The sequence below is a fragment of the Polistes dominula genome, unplaced genomic scaffold (genome assembly GCF_049000335.1).
Source record: "Polistes dominula isolate Pdom_NZ unplaced genomic scaffold, Pdom_raw_medaka contig_25, whole genome shotgun sequence".
NCBI classification, from domain to species: Eukaryota; Metazoa; Arthropoda; class Insecta; order Hymenoptera; family Vespidae; genus Polistes; species Polistes dominula.
Genome location: NW_028301094.1, coordinates 190,633 through 214,660, shown reverse-complemented (window position 1 = coordinate 214,660; position 24,028 = coordinate 190,633). Strand labels below are relative to the sequence as shown.

General features: G+C 34.5%; 1 protein-coding gene across 1 annotated transcript; it reads left to right on the top strand.

Moving 5' to 3' along the window:
* Positions 1-5,014: 5,014 nt before the first annotated feature.
* On the top strand, positions 5,015-23,364 carry wdp (Leucine rich repeat protein windpipe). The gene is given in 5 exon segments (XM_015333084.2): positions 5,015-5,387; positions 16,402-16,483; positions 17,773-17,819; positions 19,391-20,365; positions 20,368-23,364. Coding segments are annotated over 2 exon segments (2,025 nt in total). The 5' UTR covers positions 5,015-5,387; positions 16,402-16,483; positions 17,773-17,819; positions 19,391-19,407; the 3' UTR covers positions 21,435-23,364.
* Positions 23,365-24,028: the final 664 nt, after the last annotated feature.

The window sequence follows — 24,028 nt, the reverse complement described above, 5'->3', positions numbered from 1 at the left end:
AGAGGTAAGAGCGAGTAGAGCTAATGTAGAGTTAGTAGAGTAGCAGGCAATGCCAATTGCACGCATCCGCAAATTTGCCACCAACTGGCACGTTTATGTTATAGAGTTACTCTGTTGCTCTCTTACCTAAGTGATTTCTCTTCTCCTGGACCTTCTTCTCTTCCATCAAGATACCCGATTAAGATGCTCGTCTCGTTGCGGCGTGCGTATTCTATTCGCTTAAAATTATTTTTTATATACTTCCTTTCTTACAAAATCCTTATTATTTTATTTTACATAGAAATTTATTTTACATATAAATTGTAATATGAACTATGTTGCATGATGTCTAAAAATAAGATCAGATTTTTAAAGTTTATATATTTGTTTTATAAAGATAAAATAATGAAAGCTACTTTAAATTTTGTTGTTCTTTTCGAAAGGCAATAATTTGATGTGTTAACCTTACAAACCGTAATCTTTATACGCTGTAAAGAATCGAATTGAGTGCGCACGTTTACGCAACTTGACGACCAGTTTACCTTACCTGTCTTTAGTTATCTTGGACAATGTCGACAGTTAGAAAAAGAAGTGTTCTTCTTATCGGTTCATATAACGGTTAGGAGAAATGCTTTTCTATAGAATCAAGGTGGTTACGCCTTGTAAGAATCGTAGCCGATTAGAGCGCTTTGATAACGCGGGAATCGATAGCAATGCGAAGTCGATGGTGAGAGTCTCACGGAACCGGTGAATCCTTTGATCTTCGATCCGCTGGATTAAAGCATAACATCTTCTTTCTTTCTTATTCTTTTCTTTTTTTTTCTTTTTCTTTTTCTTCTTAACAACAAAATCTTTGGAATTTATCGCAATGGATAATTCAATAATGTTTTCCAATCGATATACACCTATATAAACTATTTATAAAATTCATTTACTTAATTATTTAAGAAGGTCTAACTTATCTTAATGAAAATTTCAATTGAACTCTTAATTAATTACTTTGCTCTAACCTTTTTTCGTTTGTACCGTTACAACCATAAATAATTTTAAACGAGATTCGTAAACGAACCGACTCTGAGATTGCTTCTTCTTTAATTAGATTCTTCGTTATAATCCTGACCAATCGGTTTATTAATATTAACAAATGAGTTCGATGAATTGTTTCTTTTCTCGATTTGTTCGATTAGAACGTATTTGATTTGTATACAATTTTGTCGTCAAGCATATGACGTGACTAATAGAGTCTTAGTAATTATATGCATATCGAAGATAAAAATCCTTTGAAAGAAAAAGAGAAAAGCCGAGGACGCGAGTAAGCTGATGGCACGAGGAAGTGGATGGCGGAATTATTTACGGCAGGTGTCGACGGCTTTGCTACCATCTACAAGGTGTCCCGTTTCGCAACCAGTTCGTTCAGCTCTCCGATGACTTGTACGATAAAATTGGATGTTCCACGCGGAAACTCCATGTTCTTAAACGTGTTAGGGAAGTCGAATAAATGGGGATTTGTGATATACCTACTTGATCTAAACAATATTTGCAATACATGAAGTTAATCCGCGGTAAAGGAGAAAAATATTTATTTGCATGTTATTTTGGAAGATTGAACAAATGCATTATTAAATATATCGTAATACGTAATACTTAGAAATAAAAAAAAAACGTGAGTTACAATTAGGCTACTTTCATAATAACCGGCCACCTCACAACGATCCTGGAAACGAGTACAAAAAATTTAAGTACCTCTGTAATTAGCTACTTGATTATTTATCTTGCATAAAAGACGTTTCAAAGATACCGTATGTATTATACCTACATGTTTTTGTAATTTTTGCGGTTATAATCTAATTCAAAAAATATGTGACAGCCATTCGAGGATGATGAAGGGGGAGGGTCTTTTTAATCATTGACGCATTTATCGTCTTGGTAGTAATAAACGCGTCTTGAGAAGTCGTATCTTACATTAGCTTTAAACTTGTCGCGAGTATTCCCTTCCACGTCTCTGAGCTTCATCTTTCTCACTCTTTTACATCGAAGATATACATAGTATATAGATATAGAGAGAGAATCTCTTTCTGGGTCAGAAAATCTACGACGTGGACTTGGGTCCAACTACGTCAACGACGACGACAACGACGACGACAACGACAATGACAACTATACGTCGGAAGTCACCTTGCACTGCTGATCGAGTCTAACCATAATGAACGTTAAGAAAATAACTAGAACGATCTCTACTCGACGCTCTAAGAAAACTAGTCATACGTCGTGTTACAAAACAAAGTTTTGAATATAAATCATTCAAATAATTCTGTAATTAATAATTATAAGTCAAATACGTCTGCTTTTATTTTAACTGAATTTCGATACATCCTATAAAGATTTCTAAACATTTATTTCTCTCTCTCTCTCTCACTGTATTTCTTTTCTGTATGTTTTTTAATAAACTGCTGGTGTGTGCGAGAAGATATATTGTGAGAGGGATAGAGGAATAAGTTGTAAGCCGATAAGAATGACTTTAGCGTTAATGGCTGCGTACCTCAAGCGTTTTGCAATTACAACCATTTACCATGTCATACGTTGGATTCATCTTTGTTCTAGTCAAACACGTTGGGTGGTAAAATTCAAATTGATTCTATCGAATATCGCTATTTCATCGAAGAGTGACTTGGTAATAACTTTGAAAATATAAAAACTTTGTTTAGATGAAATATTTTGGTGATGATTTTAATTTATAAAATGACGTTTGAAAAATGTCTACCTAGTTACCATAGGTAAGTGCATACGAGTTTTCTGTTAGACGATACTTAATTTCTCTCGGAGAGACTCCTGGAATAGTAAAGTGCAACGTCGATCGAACAAAATATAATCGAAAATACATAAATATAGAGAGAAGAGAACTCGTATACACTAGGAAAAAACTGCACTTCCGTACGTATAAATTCGTCGTAACTGAAGTAAGAAAAGTGCCGAGCAAAGTACATTCGTGATATTACGTAGTATCGCATCGGTATATCAAGGCCGGATTAAAAGATAACCAGAAAACATTTGCAAGATTTTCATGTTTAAAGATGTATACACGATTTTACTAATCTCTGTTTCAACGCTTTATATTAAATGTTATGCTTTCGTAAGAAACGATGAAATATTTCAAGCGAATACGGGCTGAGATAAAAGTCGCTTTATCTAGAGAAATCACAAGTTTTTTGAATCAGTTGAAACGATTAATAGAACAGTTATAAATCAAGTCAACGGAATTTCAACAAATATAAAATTAAATCATTTTCTTAGAGTTATTTTGGGAAAAGTGATTTTTATCTCGTTCTGTATGTATGTTATGCTTTTAAATAGAATAAAAACTGGAATATTCTAATAACTTACTTCAATAAACTTGTTTTAACCAGTTATTATATATATAAATGTATTAGAGAAAAAATTGTAATTTTGCTCACATAATGATCTACATACGTAAGAAGGTCTAGACAAGTTAGACGATTGCAAGTTGATATATTTCAAATGACTTATTGTTAGTAGGACACGTCAGTCTTATTCTTCGTCGAAACAATGAATAGCATTCGTTTGTAGACAGGACGCTCGTGCACGACACACCTGTAACTATGCATTTTACATTCGTAACAGGAACGCATAATAGGAAAGAAAAGGTAAAGAGGAAATCCCAATAAGGTAAGACGACTTGAACTTTAGTAAAATCGTAGACTCTTCTATGTTACGTTAGACGGATAGCAGCGGTTCCTCGATTAATCGGAAGTTTAGTTATATGTTTCCTGATTAATAAATCAATATATGCTATGTATAGAATTCTTATAGGGCATGCGTACATAGGTGTACAGTTAGATCGTTTCCTTTCGAATCGAAAGAAATCGTGAAACGAATGAGGATTCGAATAATAAAAATCGATAAATTATTTAAGTTCTTTAATCACAACTTGTCTACATACAATAAACTTATTTACATTGTTACTTAAAACGATAACGTACGATAGAAATTATTATACCATATATAATAATACATTGATTAAAAGTCACATGCACATATGTATATACCTACATATATTTCATTAAGTCGACAAATCAACGTACAGTTATAAAAGATAAAAAATAGAATGTCGTTTAAAGTGTAATTAACCTAAATATTCGATGTTATATCACACCTATAAAAAATACGCTCATTATTCCTATATTACTTTCTATTGTTCGAAGAGAATGACGTTCATTTCCTGTAAGCTTTGTATGAAAAATGTTAAAAATCTAGGCTTACCAAACGACGAAGGACTCCTTCAGTTGGAAGGATTCGAGCCGTTATTATTATAGTAACGGAGAATGCGTAGATCCGGTAGAGAGTTGTTCTCGTGTCCTCCTCGTTTAAGTTGAAGTCTAACGATCGCGCAAGATAGAAAATCTACTAACGAAGAAAGAATGAAACGAGTCGTGTCTATGGATTGTGATGTGTCGTTGATCCTTTCAACTCGACTTCGACTATTTCTAACGTTATTATAAATTATCTCGAAAACATTATAGGAATAAATCATTGAAAGGATTGCATATGACATTGCTGTCTAAATAAATTATATTTCAATTAGGATGCAATGATTAACGGTTTACGATTATCGGTTAACAATCAAGGATTATAATTTCATTAATAATACGTCGTTAAGAATATTTGATAAATCGATCTATAAGGAACATTATTAGAAGAAAATAAGCGTCAATATGATAAGTAGTAGAACGAATTGGAAAATCGTGTAAGGGAAAGAAAAAGCATCATCAAAATCAAAATGATCGATAACGAGGGGAAAAAGAAGAACCAAGAGCGTGTCTAAATTGCGAATGGTTTCTTTGGTTCGGTAGAAACAATCTCGGAGCACCTATCCCGATCTCTTGGTGCTACCAAGCTTGGTATACCACGGTGTGGCAGATATGGTGGGGAGATGGAGGTAGGTAGAATGGGTAAGTGGGAGCGAAAGAGAGGGAATTACCGAGTGAATAGTTGAAAAGAAGAAGAAGAAGAAGAAGAGGAGAAGGAGGACTCGCGGTGTGCTGTCAGAGTCCACAGTCCTAAGTTGGCCTCAGGCTGCAATAGAACGTGTATCTCTCTCTCTGTTTCGGTGGCTTCGATCTGATCGAAGAGAACGCGGCTCCAGCCAGTCTCGCGCGAACCTTCGGACTCGATCGCTCCTTAGGACGACGTGAACCTACCACCTACCTGCTTACCTGCTGCCTACCTACCTTCATTTTTCTCATTTTTCTTCTTATTCTTCCTCCGGGTTTTCCTTTGAATTATTTCAATTGTGTTTTCTTTCATTTTATTCTATTGTGGAAAGGAATTTCGGGATAAAGTGAATTCTTGAGCCGGAGTACGGATCTATTCGTTGAATTTTCATTCCTGAGGTGAGTTTAATTTTCATTCAACAAGTGTCGTTTGTTGGAAGGATCATTAAGAATATTATCTGTTGCAACTTATTGATAAATTGAAACTAATTAAATAAAAGTATATATGCAATAAAATAGTCATTATCAGAGCTGTTGTAAATAAAAGATATCGTGATATTTTTGTTTGTTAGCATAGATGTCATTCGGAATGAGTTGTCTGGAAATTGTTAGACTTTGTACAATCGGGTATTTAAGTGATGAAATGTACATTACTGCTTCATTATCTTATTCTTCTTTTAACTCTTTTGTAACTCAGTTCGTGTCTTTTTAAATGTTCTTTTCTGTCGTCGAAACTGTAGAGGCACGTAACCTTGGTCATTAGGGGCGGACTGAGTAAAGGTTAAAAATATAATTCCTCAGACGGTTCTACTTTAGAGTTATAGTCGAAGAATTCAATGCACAAAATTTCTATTGGTCTCGCTATGTAAAAATCTAGAAAATGACCAAAATGGGTATTAATCGCAATCAAATTTGTCGATTATTTCTAAATGGGAGACTCGTTAATTTAAAGTTACATTATATACTATGTACCTATTACCAGTTGATTCAAAGACTCACGATAATGTATATTTACCTACCGTTTGCTAATGTACTAGGAACGCCTTTGAAATTCATTTCGGTTCCGCGTACTCACGAATTTTCCGGTTTCGGTCTAACGAAAGAGAAGTACAAGAGAGAAAAAGATAGAAATCGGGAGAAGAAGGGAAGAGAAGGGAGGAGTAGGGAGGAGAAGGGAGAAGAAGGGAGAAGAAGGGAGGAGAAGGTTTGACTAAAATTAGAATGAAATGCTGGAAATGAAATAGCACTAGTCGACGTGGTAGTAGTCAGGGTCAGAAACGGCGGGTGGTGATCGCTTTGTTACGAAGCACTCTTCTTAGTTTCTACACTTTGGATCCGAAGGGAGACTTATCTCGAGAGATTCGTACTTTTTCTCATTTTTTTCAAGTCAAGGAGAATGGCTCCATTCTATTGTCTAACTGTAGATATAACTTGAAGAGAGATACGATTTACAACGCATTCATTGTCGCGATCCGAGAATCTTCTAATCGTTCCTTCTTTCATTTATTAATGCATTCAATTTTATCTCTCTATCCTTTTTTTTTTAATCCTTTCATAGACTAAAATGAAAGTCTCATTATTTTTTCCTATACTAACTTGTCTAGGATCACTCGAAAGATTTATCGATCGTATCACCTTCATATCGTTTTACCGTCTTTGCATTCTCGATATATCGACAGCTGCGTAAAGGTACTTCCAGCGAAACTCTGACGAAGTCTGCGGTCTATCTGGCTTCTCCGTTCTTTTGACCGACGACGGACTGTCTCGTTTAATCGTTCCAATGAAATCTTATACCTAGATCATAGTCTATAAGTGTAGTATGCAAACGTCTATGCGTTAGATTAAGTTTCTTTTTTATTATTTTATGTTATTTCAAATTTTCTTTATCATACTTGCAAACAGATATGTACAGTTAATCGTTCAACGTTAAAGATTAGAAATCGTATTTTTTGATAAATCTTATCTCGTATTGTTTTTAATGTATTTTATATGTTATTATTTTTTTTTTTTTTTTAAAGCGAGCAGGCCAAGTTAAAAGTTTCGAGTTGATTACGAAAATCGATTTTACAATCTTCTCATTACTTTGTAAAAAAAAAAATAATGCTGATCTCAGTATAGGTATTTGAAGTAAAGATGATTACTAAGCCGATCGGATGACTCCGCATGGTTATTTCCATATCTACCTTGATCGATTCGGAGTCTCTTACATATGCAGAAGTAACGTGTTGTGTTACGAGAAAGAAATTTAGCGTTTCACGTCCCGTATGACGTAGCTCTGTTACTCCTTCGGAAATTTCATTCATGAATATCTTTACATGATTCTCACCTACGTCAATGGTTATTTCTCGTATGATTCCTTCAACTAACTTAGCCGTAAACTAATATATTTACTATTCATCCATTTTTCCAATGACGTCCATTACTAAAAATAATTTTTGTATATTCTTTATTTTATTTGCATACCTGCTATTCTTAAAGATTCAATTTGTTACGAAATACGAATGTCGAAATAATATAATTTCGTGACATAACAATCGATTACGATATACGCATAACATTTAATGTTTTATTTAGAGACATGAAAGAAAAAAAGAAATCAAAATTAATTCGCAAGTTTCGCACATTTTTTTTATCGCTTTAATTTCATTTCCAGATACGTAACCCAGATAAAAGTGATAGATATCAGACTATTTTAAGGTCATTTCGTATTGCCACGAATCATTACTGAATGTACTCATTTAATCGACTTTAGCGCTCGTTAAACGTTGAATAAAACGTACGCGTTAAAAGTTTTACGCTCGATGATTCGTTTGATTCTCTATGACGTCAATGCTAAGCTTGTTTTTATCAAAAAAGAAAAATTTGCTTGTCAAAATTATTGGTCGGAGGACAGGTCCTTCTTCGAACGTTCATTAATTTCGATCAAGGATTTTATTTAAATATCAAATTGAACTGATATTTATCCCCATATTCCTCATGAACGACTACAAGTGGACAAAGTTTAACAAAAGTCAGCGGTTGCACATGATTGTCATGCCCTTGTTAGTCGTGTAAGTAGTGTGTGCATTTTCCCTTAGGGAATTTAAACCAATCGTATCGGAGTTATACTAAATCCGAGCGCGTGCCTCGGTTTTGTTCGCTAAAAATCTTTCTAAACGAAATTCTTAAGTGGACGAAGATGAGATGAACAAGCTGAGAGGAGAAAGAGAAGCAGGAGGAGGAGGAGGAGGAGGAGGAGGAGAAGGAGGAAACTGCGACCTTGAGTGCTTAAGAATCGAGCTGGACATATGGCCTGTTCTCGTCGTCTTTCACTACTATATAACATACATATATATATATGTTAGCGTTAAATCGTATAATACATATTTAAAATATTACAATTTCATTTATTGACGAGATTATTTGAAAAATTCATTTTCCAGCGAGAAATATATTTTAATTCACAAATTAATAAATTAGCATATTAATGTTAATATATATATATATATATATATATGTAAGAGAATGAACTTTGTGTACGGTTTGCCAACATAGAAAAAGCGTCTGACAATAAGAGAACCGGTGTTGACAGTGATGGGACAGTAATTGGCCGGAATTAGGAGCAATCGATTATGACTTGGAACGTTCTCTATGCTCTGTCTTTTACTCTTGTCTTCTTGTCTTTTCAACGGAGGAACCTTATCCAACTAGATATCGATATTTTTTTAACTTTATTTTTTTTTTATACGATCCTATGACGTAATTAGGATTTATGATATTACAGTTCAATTGTTTAAAGGAATCATTTGGTATTTTACATACATTATTTTGTAATATTATATTTCATCATTCATTTTTGAATGAAAATAATTTCATTAAAATGTAAACAATTTAAATAACAATAACTTGTATCAAGATTTTGTAATTAATTTTGTCTTCGTTCGATGTATGGTAGAAATTTTTTAGTATGCAAATCTTGTGTGTGGTAATAATAATGATAATAATAATAATAATAACAATAATAATAATAATAATAATATTTTCTTAGCTCGCTGGAATAAAAAAATAATGTAAATCTTATATCGAATATGTGAAGATGACAAATAAGAGATAAAAAATATTGCGTAGATATGTTCTTTTAGGATATGGGTTGAGAATAAAAATTCTTTATTTTATCGTTGGATCACTGAACTGAATTTATAAAAATGGCCTTATAGGAGTGTACCGTGAGGTTAACGATAGAGCAAGATATCAATGACAGTGTCTTCGGTATTTTGCTTTAGGTCGGTTTGTAGAAATATTTTTACAAACACGTCAACGGAAGAGTCTTTTGTAATACATTTGAAGTAACATGCTTCTACGTAACATACTGCGTTAAAAATTATTTATTGCTTTGAAACTTGGTTTACCGATCAGTTTACATTGTCGTGAAAATCCCCAGCACACGATTATCTGTAAACTTCGTTTAAAATATTTATGATACTAGAAATACTGGTTCTGTCATCAATTTTTTATTTCTACTTAAAACGAACAACCTCAGAGCCAATAAGAATGTAGTCGTCAAAAAATGAACAATCAAGGATATTAGGTATAGGTATTAATTAACTTAATTGTTTAGATCATCATTCGACGTCCTAAATAATACCGCGAAACTCGATAAGAAACGTTAAAGTTATTTACTTACGTAGAAAAAATTAGAATTATCAAAAGCGCTTTTGTCATTCCTAATGTGTGAATTTATGTTCAGAAGTTAATGTATTTACATTCGTATATGTAACAGTAAATGCGACATGGAGAAACGAATGATAAAAGAATGAGAGAGAAAAGAAAATATTGACTAGAAAGCAGAGAAAGAAGACATTCTTTTAAATCTTATCACAAGTGCATGACTAGTTTGCGTTACGATGGCAGATAGGCTTGTTTAACTTGTTCTTAATTAATTTCGATCGTTAGTTGACTGGTAGATAGGCATGGTTATTAAGCGAATAAAAAAGGAAAGATATAGATAGATCGCTTTAGATATGTATCTTTTTACAAATGGAGTTCAAAGTCCTTTTTTAGTATATTTTATTTGATTTTAGTTTCTTTTAATTTCTATTTCTTCTTTTTTTATTATCGTTAGTCATCGATTATATTCCATGGAGACGTTATCGTAGCCGGTGAATGTACGCACTCCTAAGTCGGTTAAATCAACGATCACCACTCGTTGTTTGAGCAGTAGAGTCTCTTTATATACGTACACATGTAAGTCAAACTACGATCCGTTTTGCGATTCGATCATACAGATCTAGTACATGCATGAATTTATCTCGAAAATAACAACGACTAAGTCGAGAATAAATGATCGTTTATTTTTCTTCTACGATTCCATACTATTGGATTCTGCGTATCTATACACGATTAATCTTTTCATTTATAATATACATTAATTATTCAACTTTTGATTTAAGCATAAAATTATAATTTTTGGAATGTATTACCTAAAATATATTCAGTGGTGTTACATGGGCTGGGAGAAAATGATAAATCAGAAAATATGTGATTTATTTCAATTTCAATAGACGATTAATCATTGAATTAATATCGTTGATATGAATTGGCAAAAACATGTTCCACGTAATATTTATTATAGTAATAAATAATTTTGTATAACGTAAAAGCCCGTTATTTAGCGAATAACGTTACCAATTACTTTTCCATTGAAATCATTGTTATTACTTTAGTTAATATCACTTATCGAGAGATCGCTTATGTTCGTTCTGTTGAATTCTTTCTTGTCTAGTAAAGCCACATAGGTTTCAAATGCTCGCAATACGATTCTCGCCTATATCAAGATGATAACGAGTTTCCAGGTGTTTACGACTACGCAACATCATCGAACCCGCCATTATCTTTTCAGTCGATTCTCTAACAGGGACGCCTCGTGCATTATGCTACCGATGTTCGAACTTGATCATTGATTTTCAAACAACTCGATTCGTTACATTTTATTCCTCTATTCATTTTTCACCTTATTTTTCAAGTTATTTTTCAATTAAAATTTTCCAGAACGAGCTCGTGTCGTACGAAAAAAAAAAAAAAACAGAAAGAAGAAATATAACTTGATACGTTATCTCAATATTTGTTTTCTTATAAAAATCAAGATCTCTGCTTTATGTTTCTTTTTTTTCTTTTTCTTTTTCTTTTACCATGTTCTCTATCGAAGATCTTACGCAAAAACTCAACTTTCTTCTTCCTTTTTTATTTTTATCGTTAGCTGTTGTTATCATCGATGCGTGATAGCTTAACGTATGCGAGCGTTAAACAAATTCTCTTTTATCTACATGTGATTCTGACGTCACACTGTCTATCTATTATATTATGTACATACATATATATATATAAATGTATTTTTAATGTACCTCAAGAATACTATTTTCCTTCTATTATTGGTTAAGTGTGCATTTTATTGTTTGTGAACAATTTTTATGTATCTCTTCGTTAGAATACTCGTCATCTTACTTTACAGCTTTGATAATAGTGTGTTATTTTAACGTTAATTGTTCTTCTATTTATAATATTATATAAATGATCTGTTTGTTTCGTTTAATGCAATTATTTGAATCGAAGATAACTGTTTAACCTGTTGCTTTATCCTCGTGTATCTTACGCCCTGTATAGGTACTACTAGGAAAGGTCGCGTGCCTTTTGCGGTGACAGAGAGGAATGGGCGAGGGTGAGGTTCTTCGAGGAAGAAGGTACAAGGGAATTGATGCGCTTGTAAGGAAGAGAAAACACTTAAAAAAAAAAAAAGTAAAAGGAAAAAGAGAGAGTGAGAGATAGAGAGGGCGATTAGGGCAGATTTTTAATATGGTCGGGTGCCCGAGCAAAGAAGGACGTCACTGGCTACAGCATTAGCAATGCTGATGTCTCAGAGACGGTCAGAGCTAACCTATGACCTCTTCGTATATATTTTATCTTCTCTCTTCGTCGGCATCCACGTATGTTACGTATCGTACGTTATATAGTCACCATGCACACGTACAATGAAACACAACAAAATCGAAAGGTGGTATTTTTTCGAGTCAGAATGAGTCAGTCATTTGTACGAAACTTTTTATGTCAGTTTGTTACTTTAGTTTCTTCTGTTTTTTGATTCTGTCAAGGATCTTTTAAAATTTTCCAAAATTAGCAGACCATACTTATTGTCAATTCACAATTAGCTTATTTATACTTTTTCTATTTTTTTTTGAACGAGCAATTTAACATTGTATTTTGTAAAATATAAAAGTATCAGGTATTAATGAAATAAACGTGAACGTGGAAAGGTATAAAAAATAATAGCTGTGCACAGACATGTATATATACACACTTATTATTATATCTTATTATAGAGAAGCAAGTTGTGAATACGCGCGATCTCACGTAGTTCATATACGAGCAAGAGAGAAGGACGAAAACGAATCGTTATATCGTGGTGGAGGTCCTCGGGTTACTCCGGAGAAATTATGATGTAACACACGGCAATGCTTCGGCTTACGCAACGCGTACGTTGCCTCTGTATTATATCGTGAAAATCGAGAACCTTGGCCGTTTGGACGATTTCAGGAGGCGGTACCTTGGATATATTTCTTTTTTTTTTTTCCTACCTACGAACTTTAATTCTGCCGAAAGTCAAAAGTATGCTGAATAATTTCACCGATTTAATGAACATCTTGATAGAAACTTTTTCTTGGGCAAACAATTTCGCGTATGAGATAGAGTTTTTACCTTGCTATAAGAGAGAGAAAATAGAGTAACTGTTTATTCTAGGTTTATTTACGTTGAAATTATGTTCGCCCGATGTTCGCCACCTTAAGAGGAAAGTCTATTGCCAGTACCTATCATTAACTTTCTTCAGTAAGGATCAAGAACAAAGCTAACGAGCGTACGGAGGATGGTCATTTTCTTGTGATAACTTAAGACCCTGTTTCCATAGATTTTTCTATCGTTCTTTTTTAGACATCAAACGATATTCTCCGAAGATTCTGCGAAATCGTTGTCAGGGTGATAAGCGTATCGCGAAAGTTCATCAGAAAATGGCTCGTTAATTTGAATAAACGAGAAATGAGAAACTGACATAAAAAGTATGCGAAGCTTCTAAATCCGGTTCATGTAACTCTTCCTCTTGGAAGCGATGATGAAAGTCGAATAAGCTTTAAAGACTATTGCTTGACTATTGCTTGACTATTGCTTGACTATTGCTTGACTCGCGTCTCTCTTATGTTACCTTTCTCACGACACGCATCGTGAAAGTCCATCGTACTTTTATATGAACTGAGTGAGTCTTTCAAATATTCGCTCACTTTTCTTCTAGCTGCGACTATATTTTAGTATTAGATATAATTTATTTATGCATTTAATGGCGACAAGGAAACTACCGTTGTCCTTTAGTAAACGGACGTAATTTCGATGACCTTCGCGATCATTGGGGAGATACGATGTAGAGGAATCTTAAGAGAGGCGCCGTTGAAGTATAGAATATGCATAGGTTTCTTTGGAAATCTGTTTCATTCCGTGTACACAAGAATGTAGAGTTTCTTGAATAATTTATCCCAACGTTCCATTCATATCATACCTGCTGCGTTTATTGAAAGAAAAAAAATTTCAAATGGAAGAGGACGATTAATATTAATCGATATTTACCTCTTATTTTTTTATACGGGTATGCAACTTTTATGTTAAAAAAAAAAAAAGGTATTACGTGACGATGTAAATGTTTCCTATAATTAAATAAAAACTAGCGAGTGAGAGAGAGGATAAAACGTTTCAAATATGCGATGGTAAATCGTATAGACGCGTGTTGTTACTCGTGCTTAAGAGCAAATTTGCAAATTACCTATCGTACAAGCACTCCTGCTATTTCTCGAGTATGTTAAGAACGAAGGATAACTGGTCGTCATTGCAAGGCGAATAATGAACGTATGATTTGTTTCAAGATTGAGCGGGTTACTTCGACAGCGAAGGATAACGAGCTGCTTCTCGTTTTTATAAGAACATCGAACAATGTAACAACGAACCGAGGACTCTATTCTCTTTCTGTCTCTTTGTAAATCTACTTAATTGACCTATATCGATTTTCAGAAATGTTTCCCTTATTTGGAAATGTCCGATTATTTCGTTCTCAATATTTTTTTTTATTGATATTTTTTTTATGAACATTGAATTTATCTAAGCCTTTGATATGTTAATAAATTAAACACGTTTATTGAATTATCATAGTTGCTCGGTTACTTTTCTCTCTAAGTAAGCTTGATGTTAACTAAGTCAAAATGATGATAGTTTAAAGCCAAGCGTTGCACTTAAAAAACAATAAAAATCGCGTTAACTATTCTTAGATGGAATAATCATTGAAACTAAGCATAGGAGATTCGATTCAGCTGAAAGGAATTAGGCTAGACTCATCCAATAGTCATCGGTTAGTGATTTTGTTGGATGATTCGATTGTAATGTATCTTTGGACGAGTCATTCTCCGTGTAATCATCAAAAGCAATTTCAGCTAATTACTCTTACAGTGAACAAACGCGCAACATCTCATAAATCTTTCCAGTCGTGTCTTACAATTTCCGATAAACTATTATTTGTCGTAAGTATAGGATCTAAAGGAAAGGATCGATAGATCTATCGTTGGAACGATCTCGTACGATGTCGTATCGAAGATATCGATCGTAATTGCTTCCATTGGCTGCCAATAAGAATTATTTTCGGAGCGTCGATCGTCTCACGAGTTCACGCCACTTACAAGAGTGTTTGTTCTTTAGCTGATGTTATAAAAGCACATCTGGTTTATTAACCTTGCTCTTTGACTATTCTCAACTTATCTATTTCCTTTTGGTAGCGTTATTCAATGACTGTCGCTATTATCAAGACTACAAAATCAATAAAAAGCCAACTATAAGGTTTATAACTTTAAGCAATCATTACATTACGTAATTTCGAATATATTTATTTATATAATATATTACACGTTATACTTATAGTCAATCAAAGTGAATTTATTTGATCTTATTGAAAGATAAAAGAAGAAAGAGTGACATTTTTGTTTTCTTTTTTTAAGAAACTCGCACGACCGGTCATCGATGTTTCTTCTCTTGTACACGTATCCTGTGTCATTTGCTTCCTGGATTAGATGCGAGCTGACGGTGCATCAAACTCGAAAACCGTTCTCCGTAAAATAGAAAGAGATAGATGGATAGATTAGATAAATCACAAATAAATAGATAGACAAATAGATATTGTATATAGAATAGAGAAGTTAAGAGAGAAAGCTAGAAGAGCTTTATTCGAGAAGGTAATTTCCCCCGCCCCCTCGCGCCATTTCTTCGGCTCGATCGAGCCGTCCGTCCGTTCGTACTCGTGGCTTCCGCTCGATTTCTGATGCGTTACGCTTTGCTAATCGTTTCGCACGACCGAACGATATCGATATCTCTCTTATATTTGTGCGCGCTAACATACAGGGTGTCCCTTAACAACAAAAAATACCGATGATATGTGAAAAGAATCTATACAAAATTTCTTTCAAGTAGAAAATATCTTTTTTTCTTCACCGATCAAAGTATGACTTCAACATTTTTTAGATCATTCAAAAGAAAGAAAATATTAAGGTAGGACACCCTGTATATTGGGGGCACGAGTCAAGCTCTCCGGCCTTCTTGTGTGGTCTATTCACCTTCTCCCCCCCCTTCCCCTTCCTCCCTCCTCCTTTACCCCTTTGAGCTTTTCTTTCTCGTTCCTTGACTTTTTATTTTACAATAACTTTCCTACACTCCTCCTCCTCGTTCTTTCTATTTACTATGTATTCGAGATATCTTTTTCTGTCTACAACTTGCTACAGAATTCTCTCATTTTTTGCGAGGAATTCCTCACGCGATTTTCTCGTTTTCTGTCACGATTCGCGAGAAGAGGTTTTTTTTTTTTTAACGACATTATTAAGATAGATTTCATTAAAGGTGAAGATTCATTTGCATCTATCGTTACTTAGGAAGATAAAGGTAAAGAGAGGTCGATTGTATTCTTGTGAATTTTTTTTCCTCGGAGAGATCGAAAGTGTTAATTGTTTGGATCAATGAAAGGATTCGCAAAAGTTAAAGAGAGGAAGCACTGTCTACGACGATCACCATGAATGACGATTTACTACAGACTTTGACGACTTTCTGAGGTCTTTCCAACAATTTTGTAAGAATAATCGCATTGTCGGTTAACCTGAATTTCTCAAATATCTACTCTTGACGCTTGATACAACGTCGCCTTTTTTCAAAAGTGATAGAAAGAAACATTGGATTACTCAAATTTTACCTTCTTCGTATCATAGTTTAGATTTTCTTCGAATATTAGTTATTTAACGATCACTCGATTTTGTGTTAAACTTTTTCGGTATATTTCAATAACAAGGGTACTTTGAACTTCCTTATCCAGACTTCAGGAAGGTGTACGACCTCCCGGAACGATTTCTGGAATTGCTGGATCTTCCGTAACGCGTGATGAACTGGACCACGAGGTCGTGCCGGATACCGTTAAGCAGAGAAGTAGCAAAAAACGAGTCCAAAGCCGTCGTACATGTTTCTTTTTCTCGTCATGCTCATTACGACTTTTAATCATTTTCCTTCGATTGGATTCATCCTCACTCATTCGATATTATTGAAATAATAATAATAATAATAATAATAGATCATCAATCATATTTCTCTCGATGAACTATTTTATTCAATTAGAAATATCTAAGTGTAAAGAGTGTGCGTTAGGGTGATTGTCCCTTGAACCCGAAAGACCGAAATACACGAATGATATGTGTGCATATGTACATACGTTAGCAACATGAAATTATCAGCATCATACGTAACTATGCATACATGCAGGAGAATAAAGTACATTTTGATGCGACTTGTTTATTCAAAGATGTGATATGCTATAGTCTGTATCATGAGATTAACAGGGGAAAAAAAGAATAAAAAGGAAATGAGTTGCGCGTAATAGGTTCGACTTGTCCTAGTAAAAGTTAGTTAGAGATTGTCGGTTGCACGTTTAGACGATGACTAGGCAACGATTAAATTCTACAAATGGCATTGCTAAGGATTCCAGAGACACTTTGCTTTAATGTCAAACATTTACTTAATACTTTTTGTAAATAGTCCTAATGGGATTGCTAGGAGATCGATTTTAAATAGCGAGTATTTTTTACAAATTTGATTTTATGATTCCAAATTCATAGGTTATGTTGATTCTTCTCAATAATGAAATGATGTAATTGTAAAAGATTGGCTAAGCGATCTAGCAATGGAATGCTCGGAAAGAAAGACATTAGACTTTCTTGTTGGTCTATGGAATTTTGTTGAGTAAAAAAGTATAATGACGGATAAGGGGCAGATCGAAAATTGTTCCTTGATTAAAGACTCCAAGTGCTTACTTTCGACGCGCGAACGTTAATATGACGTCCATCGTAATTATCCTCTCCGCTGAGGTTTCCGAAGAAGTACTATACTCTGAAGAGAACTTAAGAAGAAGGTAACGAAAATTATTGGCGTGATTCTAAAGGAAAGAAACTTTCATAAAAACATCTTGGTATCTGGACTCGGGATCTTACGATTTATTTTCTTACAAAGTACTACGTCCGTCGAGCGTGTCCGATCGCTCGTTCGCTTAAGATCTCTTCAGATTCTTTCCTATAACACGTGGATCACGTATCGTCATTTTTTGCCTAAACATTGACGACGATGCTTTGTACGATGCTTTGTACGATGCTTTATAGTTAATAAACTTTTGACCAAGCTATATCTTTATTTATTGCAGATGCTTTTGATGCAATGCTGTTGATGCAACGTCTGAGTAAATAAGTCGTAAGTATCTTGTATTTGTTTAATATCAATTTGATCAATTGATTTTTCCCTTGTCTTCGTAGTTGAGAAGGTAACACAACAAATGTTCGTGGACAAATACTTTTATCAATCTCACAATCAGTAAATTCTTCTCGGTTGATGCTCCCACGTATATCTAGTTGTGCATTGAAATCTCAAAGCTATTGGCCATGACCTGCCAACGCCCACACTGGGATCTGGCAAAATGCTACGACTGCTTTGCGCAGCGCGTACCTACTTAAGTCTCATTAAATAACGCGTCTGTTTGCAAATTAACCGTAGAAGTAGCTACGGTACTATATGGTACACACGCATATATACACGCGCAAGAATAAGCGTAAGAGCAAGCGCACGCGCACGCGCACGCGAGCACGCAATCGGGGCCTTCGAACGTGGGTAAAACGAAGGACGGTGAGAAAAGTTTGTTAATCGAACGGACACGCTCGACTCGTCGAGATTAAGTAATTCTTTTTCTAGACACGTGATACTCCTCTGCTTATGCTGCTTACTTACCTATCTCTTTTCAGAGCTTTCGATTAGATTAGGAACTAAGAAATTTGTCGACCTTCAAGGTTTCAATTATCAGTTTCGTTGCTTTTTGCAAAGTTTATTATAACGTTTGGCGAATACTTTTTACAATTTTCCATTTCCTGTATCATTTGAATCGAAAATTGGTCTTTTATTACACGTCCTTCGTATACAATGTTTGTAGAAATTACACGATCCGTAGGATCGTTCGATCGATCGATCGGGAGAGTTCAACGCTCGTGTTTTCTCGCGCGTGAAACGGTGTCTTTTTTCGAAATATCTGTGTAACGCGTTCCACGGGAATCACCGGTATGATGACGTCACTGACCGGACGGTAACAGTATGTAAAAAAGATGCAAATAATACTTGCTATCCTCCATTCTTTCCTCGATTTCACTTTTTCTCTTTTTTTTATACTTATTTTTTTCTTCTTTGCCGTTTCCACTTGTCGTTTGTGTATCACCTTCTTTTTCTTTTAGATACTTCTTCATTTTTAAACATTTATACATGAAATATGCATGGGACGAAGGTTAACACATAACAGGCAAGACGAATCAGAAAATATTCCTTTTTCCTTCGTTGACGATGACTTTACGAAAATGATTAACACGAGAGTAAAAAGACCTAATCGTAATACTTTGCATGGCTTGACAAGATTTTATTGCAGATTCCTTGATAGAATATCAAGGTTGACTAATTCAATTTAATTTTTCTTACTACAATTTCTTAAGCATTCTGTTTCATTCCATTGTATGAAAGTGAGCTTCTTCTTATCTTATGAGACCTACTTTGACAATCACCCAGGCAACGATAATCATGATTATCCGCTGATAGCAGTCCTGATAATCGGTCATGTTCATTTATTTTGTCGTCAATGATATACGATTAAACTTTCCGACGATGTGTTAATCAATCGTCAACTCATTAAAACTTTAAATTCACACCCATCTACATAGTATTCATTTTTAACATTAAAATAGACTATTATAAAACGAACGTAATCGAAGATTTCTTCTTCGTTGCAGATAGATCAGACGAAAAAATGAAGACAGTTGGGAGCTTCATCTCGTTCCTCCTCATTATTCTGCATAGTTCGAGATTGACAAATTGTCTGTGCAATTTGGAGGACGTAACGGAGATGCAATGTGACAGATTAGAGGACATCGAATATATCGACGCTCATCAGTTGGAAAAGTTGAAAGTCAGCGTGATCGGCAGTACTTTGAATCCAAAGATTTTCAAAAACTTGAACAATTTGAAGCATTTGGATTTATCCGGTGGCAATTTGAAACGAATAGAACCTGGTACTTTTCGAACGTTGACCAACTTAAAGAGTCTTGACCTTGCTAACAACCAATTACAATACTTGAATTTGTCATCTTTGGAAGGGTTGCAAGAGTTACGTAGTTTGAATCTTCGAAGGAACAATATCAGTCAGTTGCCAGTTGTATTGCTTCTTCTGAAAAATTTAAAACATTTAGACGTTCATGGTAATCCACTTCAATGTAATTGCGCAACGTTACACGTGAGAGACTTGTTGTTGTCGAGAAGTGTTATGTTGTCGAAGAAGGTTACATGTGCTGGGCCGATTGGTTCGAAAGGTACGTCGTTTATGAAATTGGAGACGCGGAGGATTTGTAAAGAGGAGCAAGATGACAAGGAGATGCAGGGTGATCAGCCATATCAGGGATCAGGAGACTTTGGTTCTGGCGATATTTCTGCCCTTACGGATCCGAATGACGACGAGTCTTTAGATGTTTCGGAATATTTCGAGAAAACACATATTGAAGAAATTGAAACTCCAGCTCCGGAGATAAATTCGATATTTAACGTGGAACCATCGACGACAGTGGAGGTTAGTCCAGCGAGTAACAGTGAAACTCCAGTTTCAATAACGCCAACCGAAGCATCTCTGGAAAAGTCTATAAAAGAATCCGAAGAATTGTTCTTTGATTCCGAGGATCAGAAGCACCAGATTACTACAGAAATGTCACAGAAAAAAAAGTGAAGGATAGTTTGTTTTATCCCGTTGAAGGATCGGGAGATGAGGGTTCTGGCTTAGAGGGTTCTGGAATTGGTTTAGTGTCCAACGAAGATGACGAAAGTGATGAAAAAATAAGAGACAATGGAGCTTATGTATCGAGCACTTCAGAAGAAAGTATTTTTTCTATGATCCTTAGTGTATTTACCGATACGGATTCTACCACAGAAAAGAAAGAACCTAGTATCGAAGAAGAAGGTTTCATAAATGCTTCGGTAATAAAAACGTACGATAATCTCGGAGAAATTCCCGTTACAAAGTCAACAACAAGTGTAACTCTTGCAACCGTTCCAGTAGCCTTATCCACAATCGGTCCAAAAATTGTAGGAAGTAGCGAGGTTGAGGACATGTCAGAATCGAGTTCGATCATGGGGGAACCACCCGAGGTTGCTAGTATGAACAATGAATTAGCCGAAGTGTCACCTGCCAAACAATCGAAAAAAGGAATGGGTTCTTATGTTGTTCTGGCTGGTTTGTTGGTCATTCTGGCAGGTTTAGTCGGATTTGCAGCCTATAAAGGTGACTTTTGTAAGAAGAAGAGGAAACGGGGTGACGTGGAGAATGGTACAGAGATGAAAGATATGCAAAAGTCTCTTTTAGATACAGGGAATCAAACGCAACCGAAAATAGCATCGAATGGTAGTCCGGAAAACATGCCACTGGTTGATGGTACGATCGAACACGAGGATACGAAAGATTCTATAAGGTCTCATGAAAGAGACAGAGCTCAAAATGGTCATCCAGATCATATAGACCACGCGGATCCCGTGAAACCTCCCAGAAAAGTACTAAGTACTCAGGAAGATTGTAAACCCGTGCAAGAGGCTCTACAGGATTCGATATCCTCGAAAGACGAATCATTTTCAGAGAGGACAAGTCCGCGTCTTTCCGAACCGAATGGTCCACCCTTGAGTCCTGGAGCTCAAAGAGTAAAGATTACTCTTCAAGAGAATCCAGACAGCGTTCCAAAAACGCCCATACTCATAACGCGAACGTCCGTGGGTGATAATCTAGTCAAAACACCGTGAAACTTAAGGAAGTATCTAACTAATGACGCAACGAAATGCGAATAAAAGAATATCAAGGGAGGTGACTCAAGGGAGTGTATATGGACAACGTGATTGGTTGGTTGGTTTCTAGCCTTTACGTGTCTGGGCCACGTTCAAAACATTTTTATTTATATTATAGGACGTTCTATATGTATTATCTATTTTCTTTTTACGACACGTGATTCTTCTATGCGAGAGTGAGCGCGAACTAAGTGGACTTGTACATATCTTTTTTTTTTTCTTATTTGTTTTATACTTTAACAAAATGGATAATTAGGCAAAAAGAGAAAAAAGAGAAAAAAGAAATAAAGAAGAAAAAGAACGCGTGCGTTTAATCGTATAGGAAATTTGTGAAGATTTTCGTCGTACTAGCACACTAGTCAGTCTCCTTCACAGATCTTCCAGTCCTTCCTACCGTTGTATCCTCCGAAATGAACCTAACTAAAAGTGGGGGAAATACAAACGAGATCGTTATTTTTTAATCCTACCTTGCGTATATTATCGTCAAGAGGGTACATTCCAAGCCTGCCATAATAATCCCCCCTTTTGATTTCTTTTTATACCGTATGCTTCTTTCAATGAAATTCCTAATTTTGGCTTTGACCAGCCAAACGAATAAGAGAATCATTTGACGCTCTAGAGATTAGACTTTACATAAGTGTTAATAATTATTTAGTTGCGTTTCTTATTCTTGTGTGGATGGACAAATTGTAATAGCTAGTCGATTGATACGTAAACATCCGTCATGTTTGATTGTTAATAAGACGCAATTCTTTTTCCCTCTTACTCTGATCCTCTTCTTTTTCCTCGAATTTTTTTTCCTTCATACTGCGTGTTTGAGATTAATTAGCGAATAAAATAAGGCTGGTTGTCGATTATAAATGAAAATGAACACAGGAGTTTTTCTGTATTTAATTGTTAGATTTATTACCGATGTCTGTCGATTTTACTAAGTAGTATCATTTGAAAGCGATAATTGAACGATTCGTATGATAATATATTTTTAATGCGTGTTTATCGATTTAGATCAATCGCTGATATGTATCATTCTTTTATGAGAATCATATATGATAAATAATCAATTCGTGAAATTTAAAGACACGATTTATTAGATAAATCGATACGTATATGTATGCATTATTTTTTAGTTCCGTATTTATCACTACCGACATTATTATAACACGCTTCTATTGTTTATACCATTTATAATGTCGCATATAAATATACTATATATAGTGAAAGAGAGAGAGAGAGAGAGAGAGAGAGAAAGAGAAAAAGATTACGTATAAATTTATTTGCTAACGGACAATAACGTGCATTGCCTTTCTATCGACTTCTATTGACAATTATTTATTCGTTGAAATTATAAAATATATATAATAGGAGAGAGAGATATATTTGATAAGGTACGAGCTTTATGTGAGTTTTAATAATTAGTTAATTCATTTGAGGATTAAGGATTTCGAATGTTCGTCACATTTAATTAATTACATAAATGTATTTACAACGTTAAGTGTATAAATAAGTTTTTGTCGTAGTATTTCGTACTATCAATCAAAGATCGTTTGTATTTAGATATGTGAGCCAAATAAGCTGATTACATATATATTATTATAATTATTATGTATTATGTATTATGCACTGTGCATTCTAAAAACGTATTTTGGTTACGAAAACATCAAGTTTGGACGTAATCATTGATTAGAAATACGGTTCCTAACTTTGTGAACAACGTCGTACAAACAACGATGGATAGTATTTTAAGAATGTTTATGACCGATTTAATAATCCCTATCACGTTAAATCCTCTTGGAAAAAGAATCTTTTTTTTTCTATTTTTCGAGTAAGTACATGAAGATTTTATTTATACTTATTGTTAGTGTATTTAATAAAACGAAACGAAAAGGTCTGACTCGTTTACCTACATTTTGAAGAAAATATGTTTATTCATATATATATATAGTATGTACGTGGTAATATCTTCAATTAGAATTTAAAAATCCTTGTGACATTTTTTGTATAGAAAAAAAGATAGCATATAATTATATAAAATGAATATGGAGAAAAAAAGATCACGTAAGTGATAATTAGCACGGATCGAGATAACAAAGAAAACAAAAAAAGAGGAAAAAGAGGACAAAAAAATAGAGTGACCATACTTGATAAAAATGAATAAGAAACGTTCTACGTAATATCGAAGTGATAATTTGTAAAGCAATTTATTGATCGATTTATTTCGTTACTAGCAACAAATTGAGTCTACGAAATATTATTATTCCTTCAAGTTACTAACATGCCGCTCCGATTACCATCTCGCCTTTTTCTCGTCAACGTCTCGATATGTAATAATTAATGAAATTAATAGTTGCATACGCAGCTCGAAGGTTACTAAGAAATTGCTATGATTCCGCGAGTACACCTATTCGTTATGGTTAACCTAGTAATTGGATGTTCCGCGAAGGCACGCTACGTGAGTTTAAATGTAACACTACGAGATTCGTTTACTTTAAATCAAAGCTTAGGAATCCTATTGAATTTTGTATTGAACTAGAGCAATCTCCTAAAATTTCTTT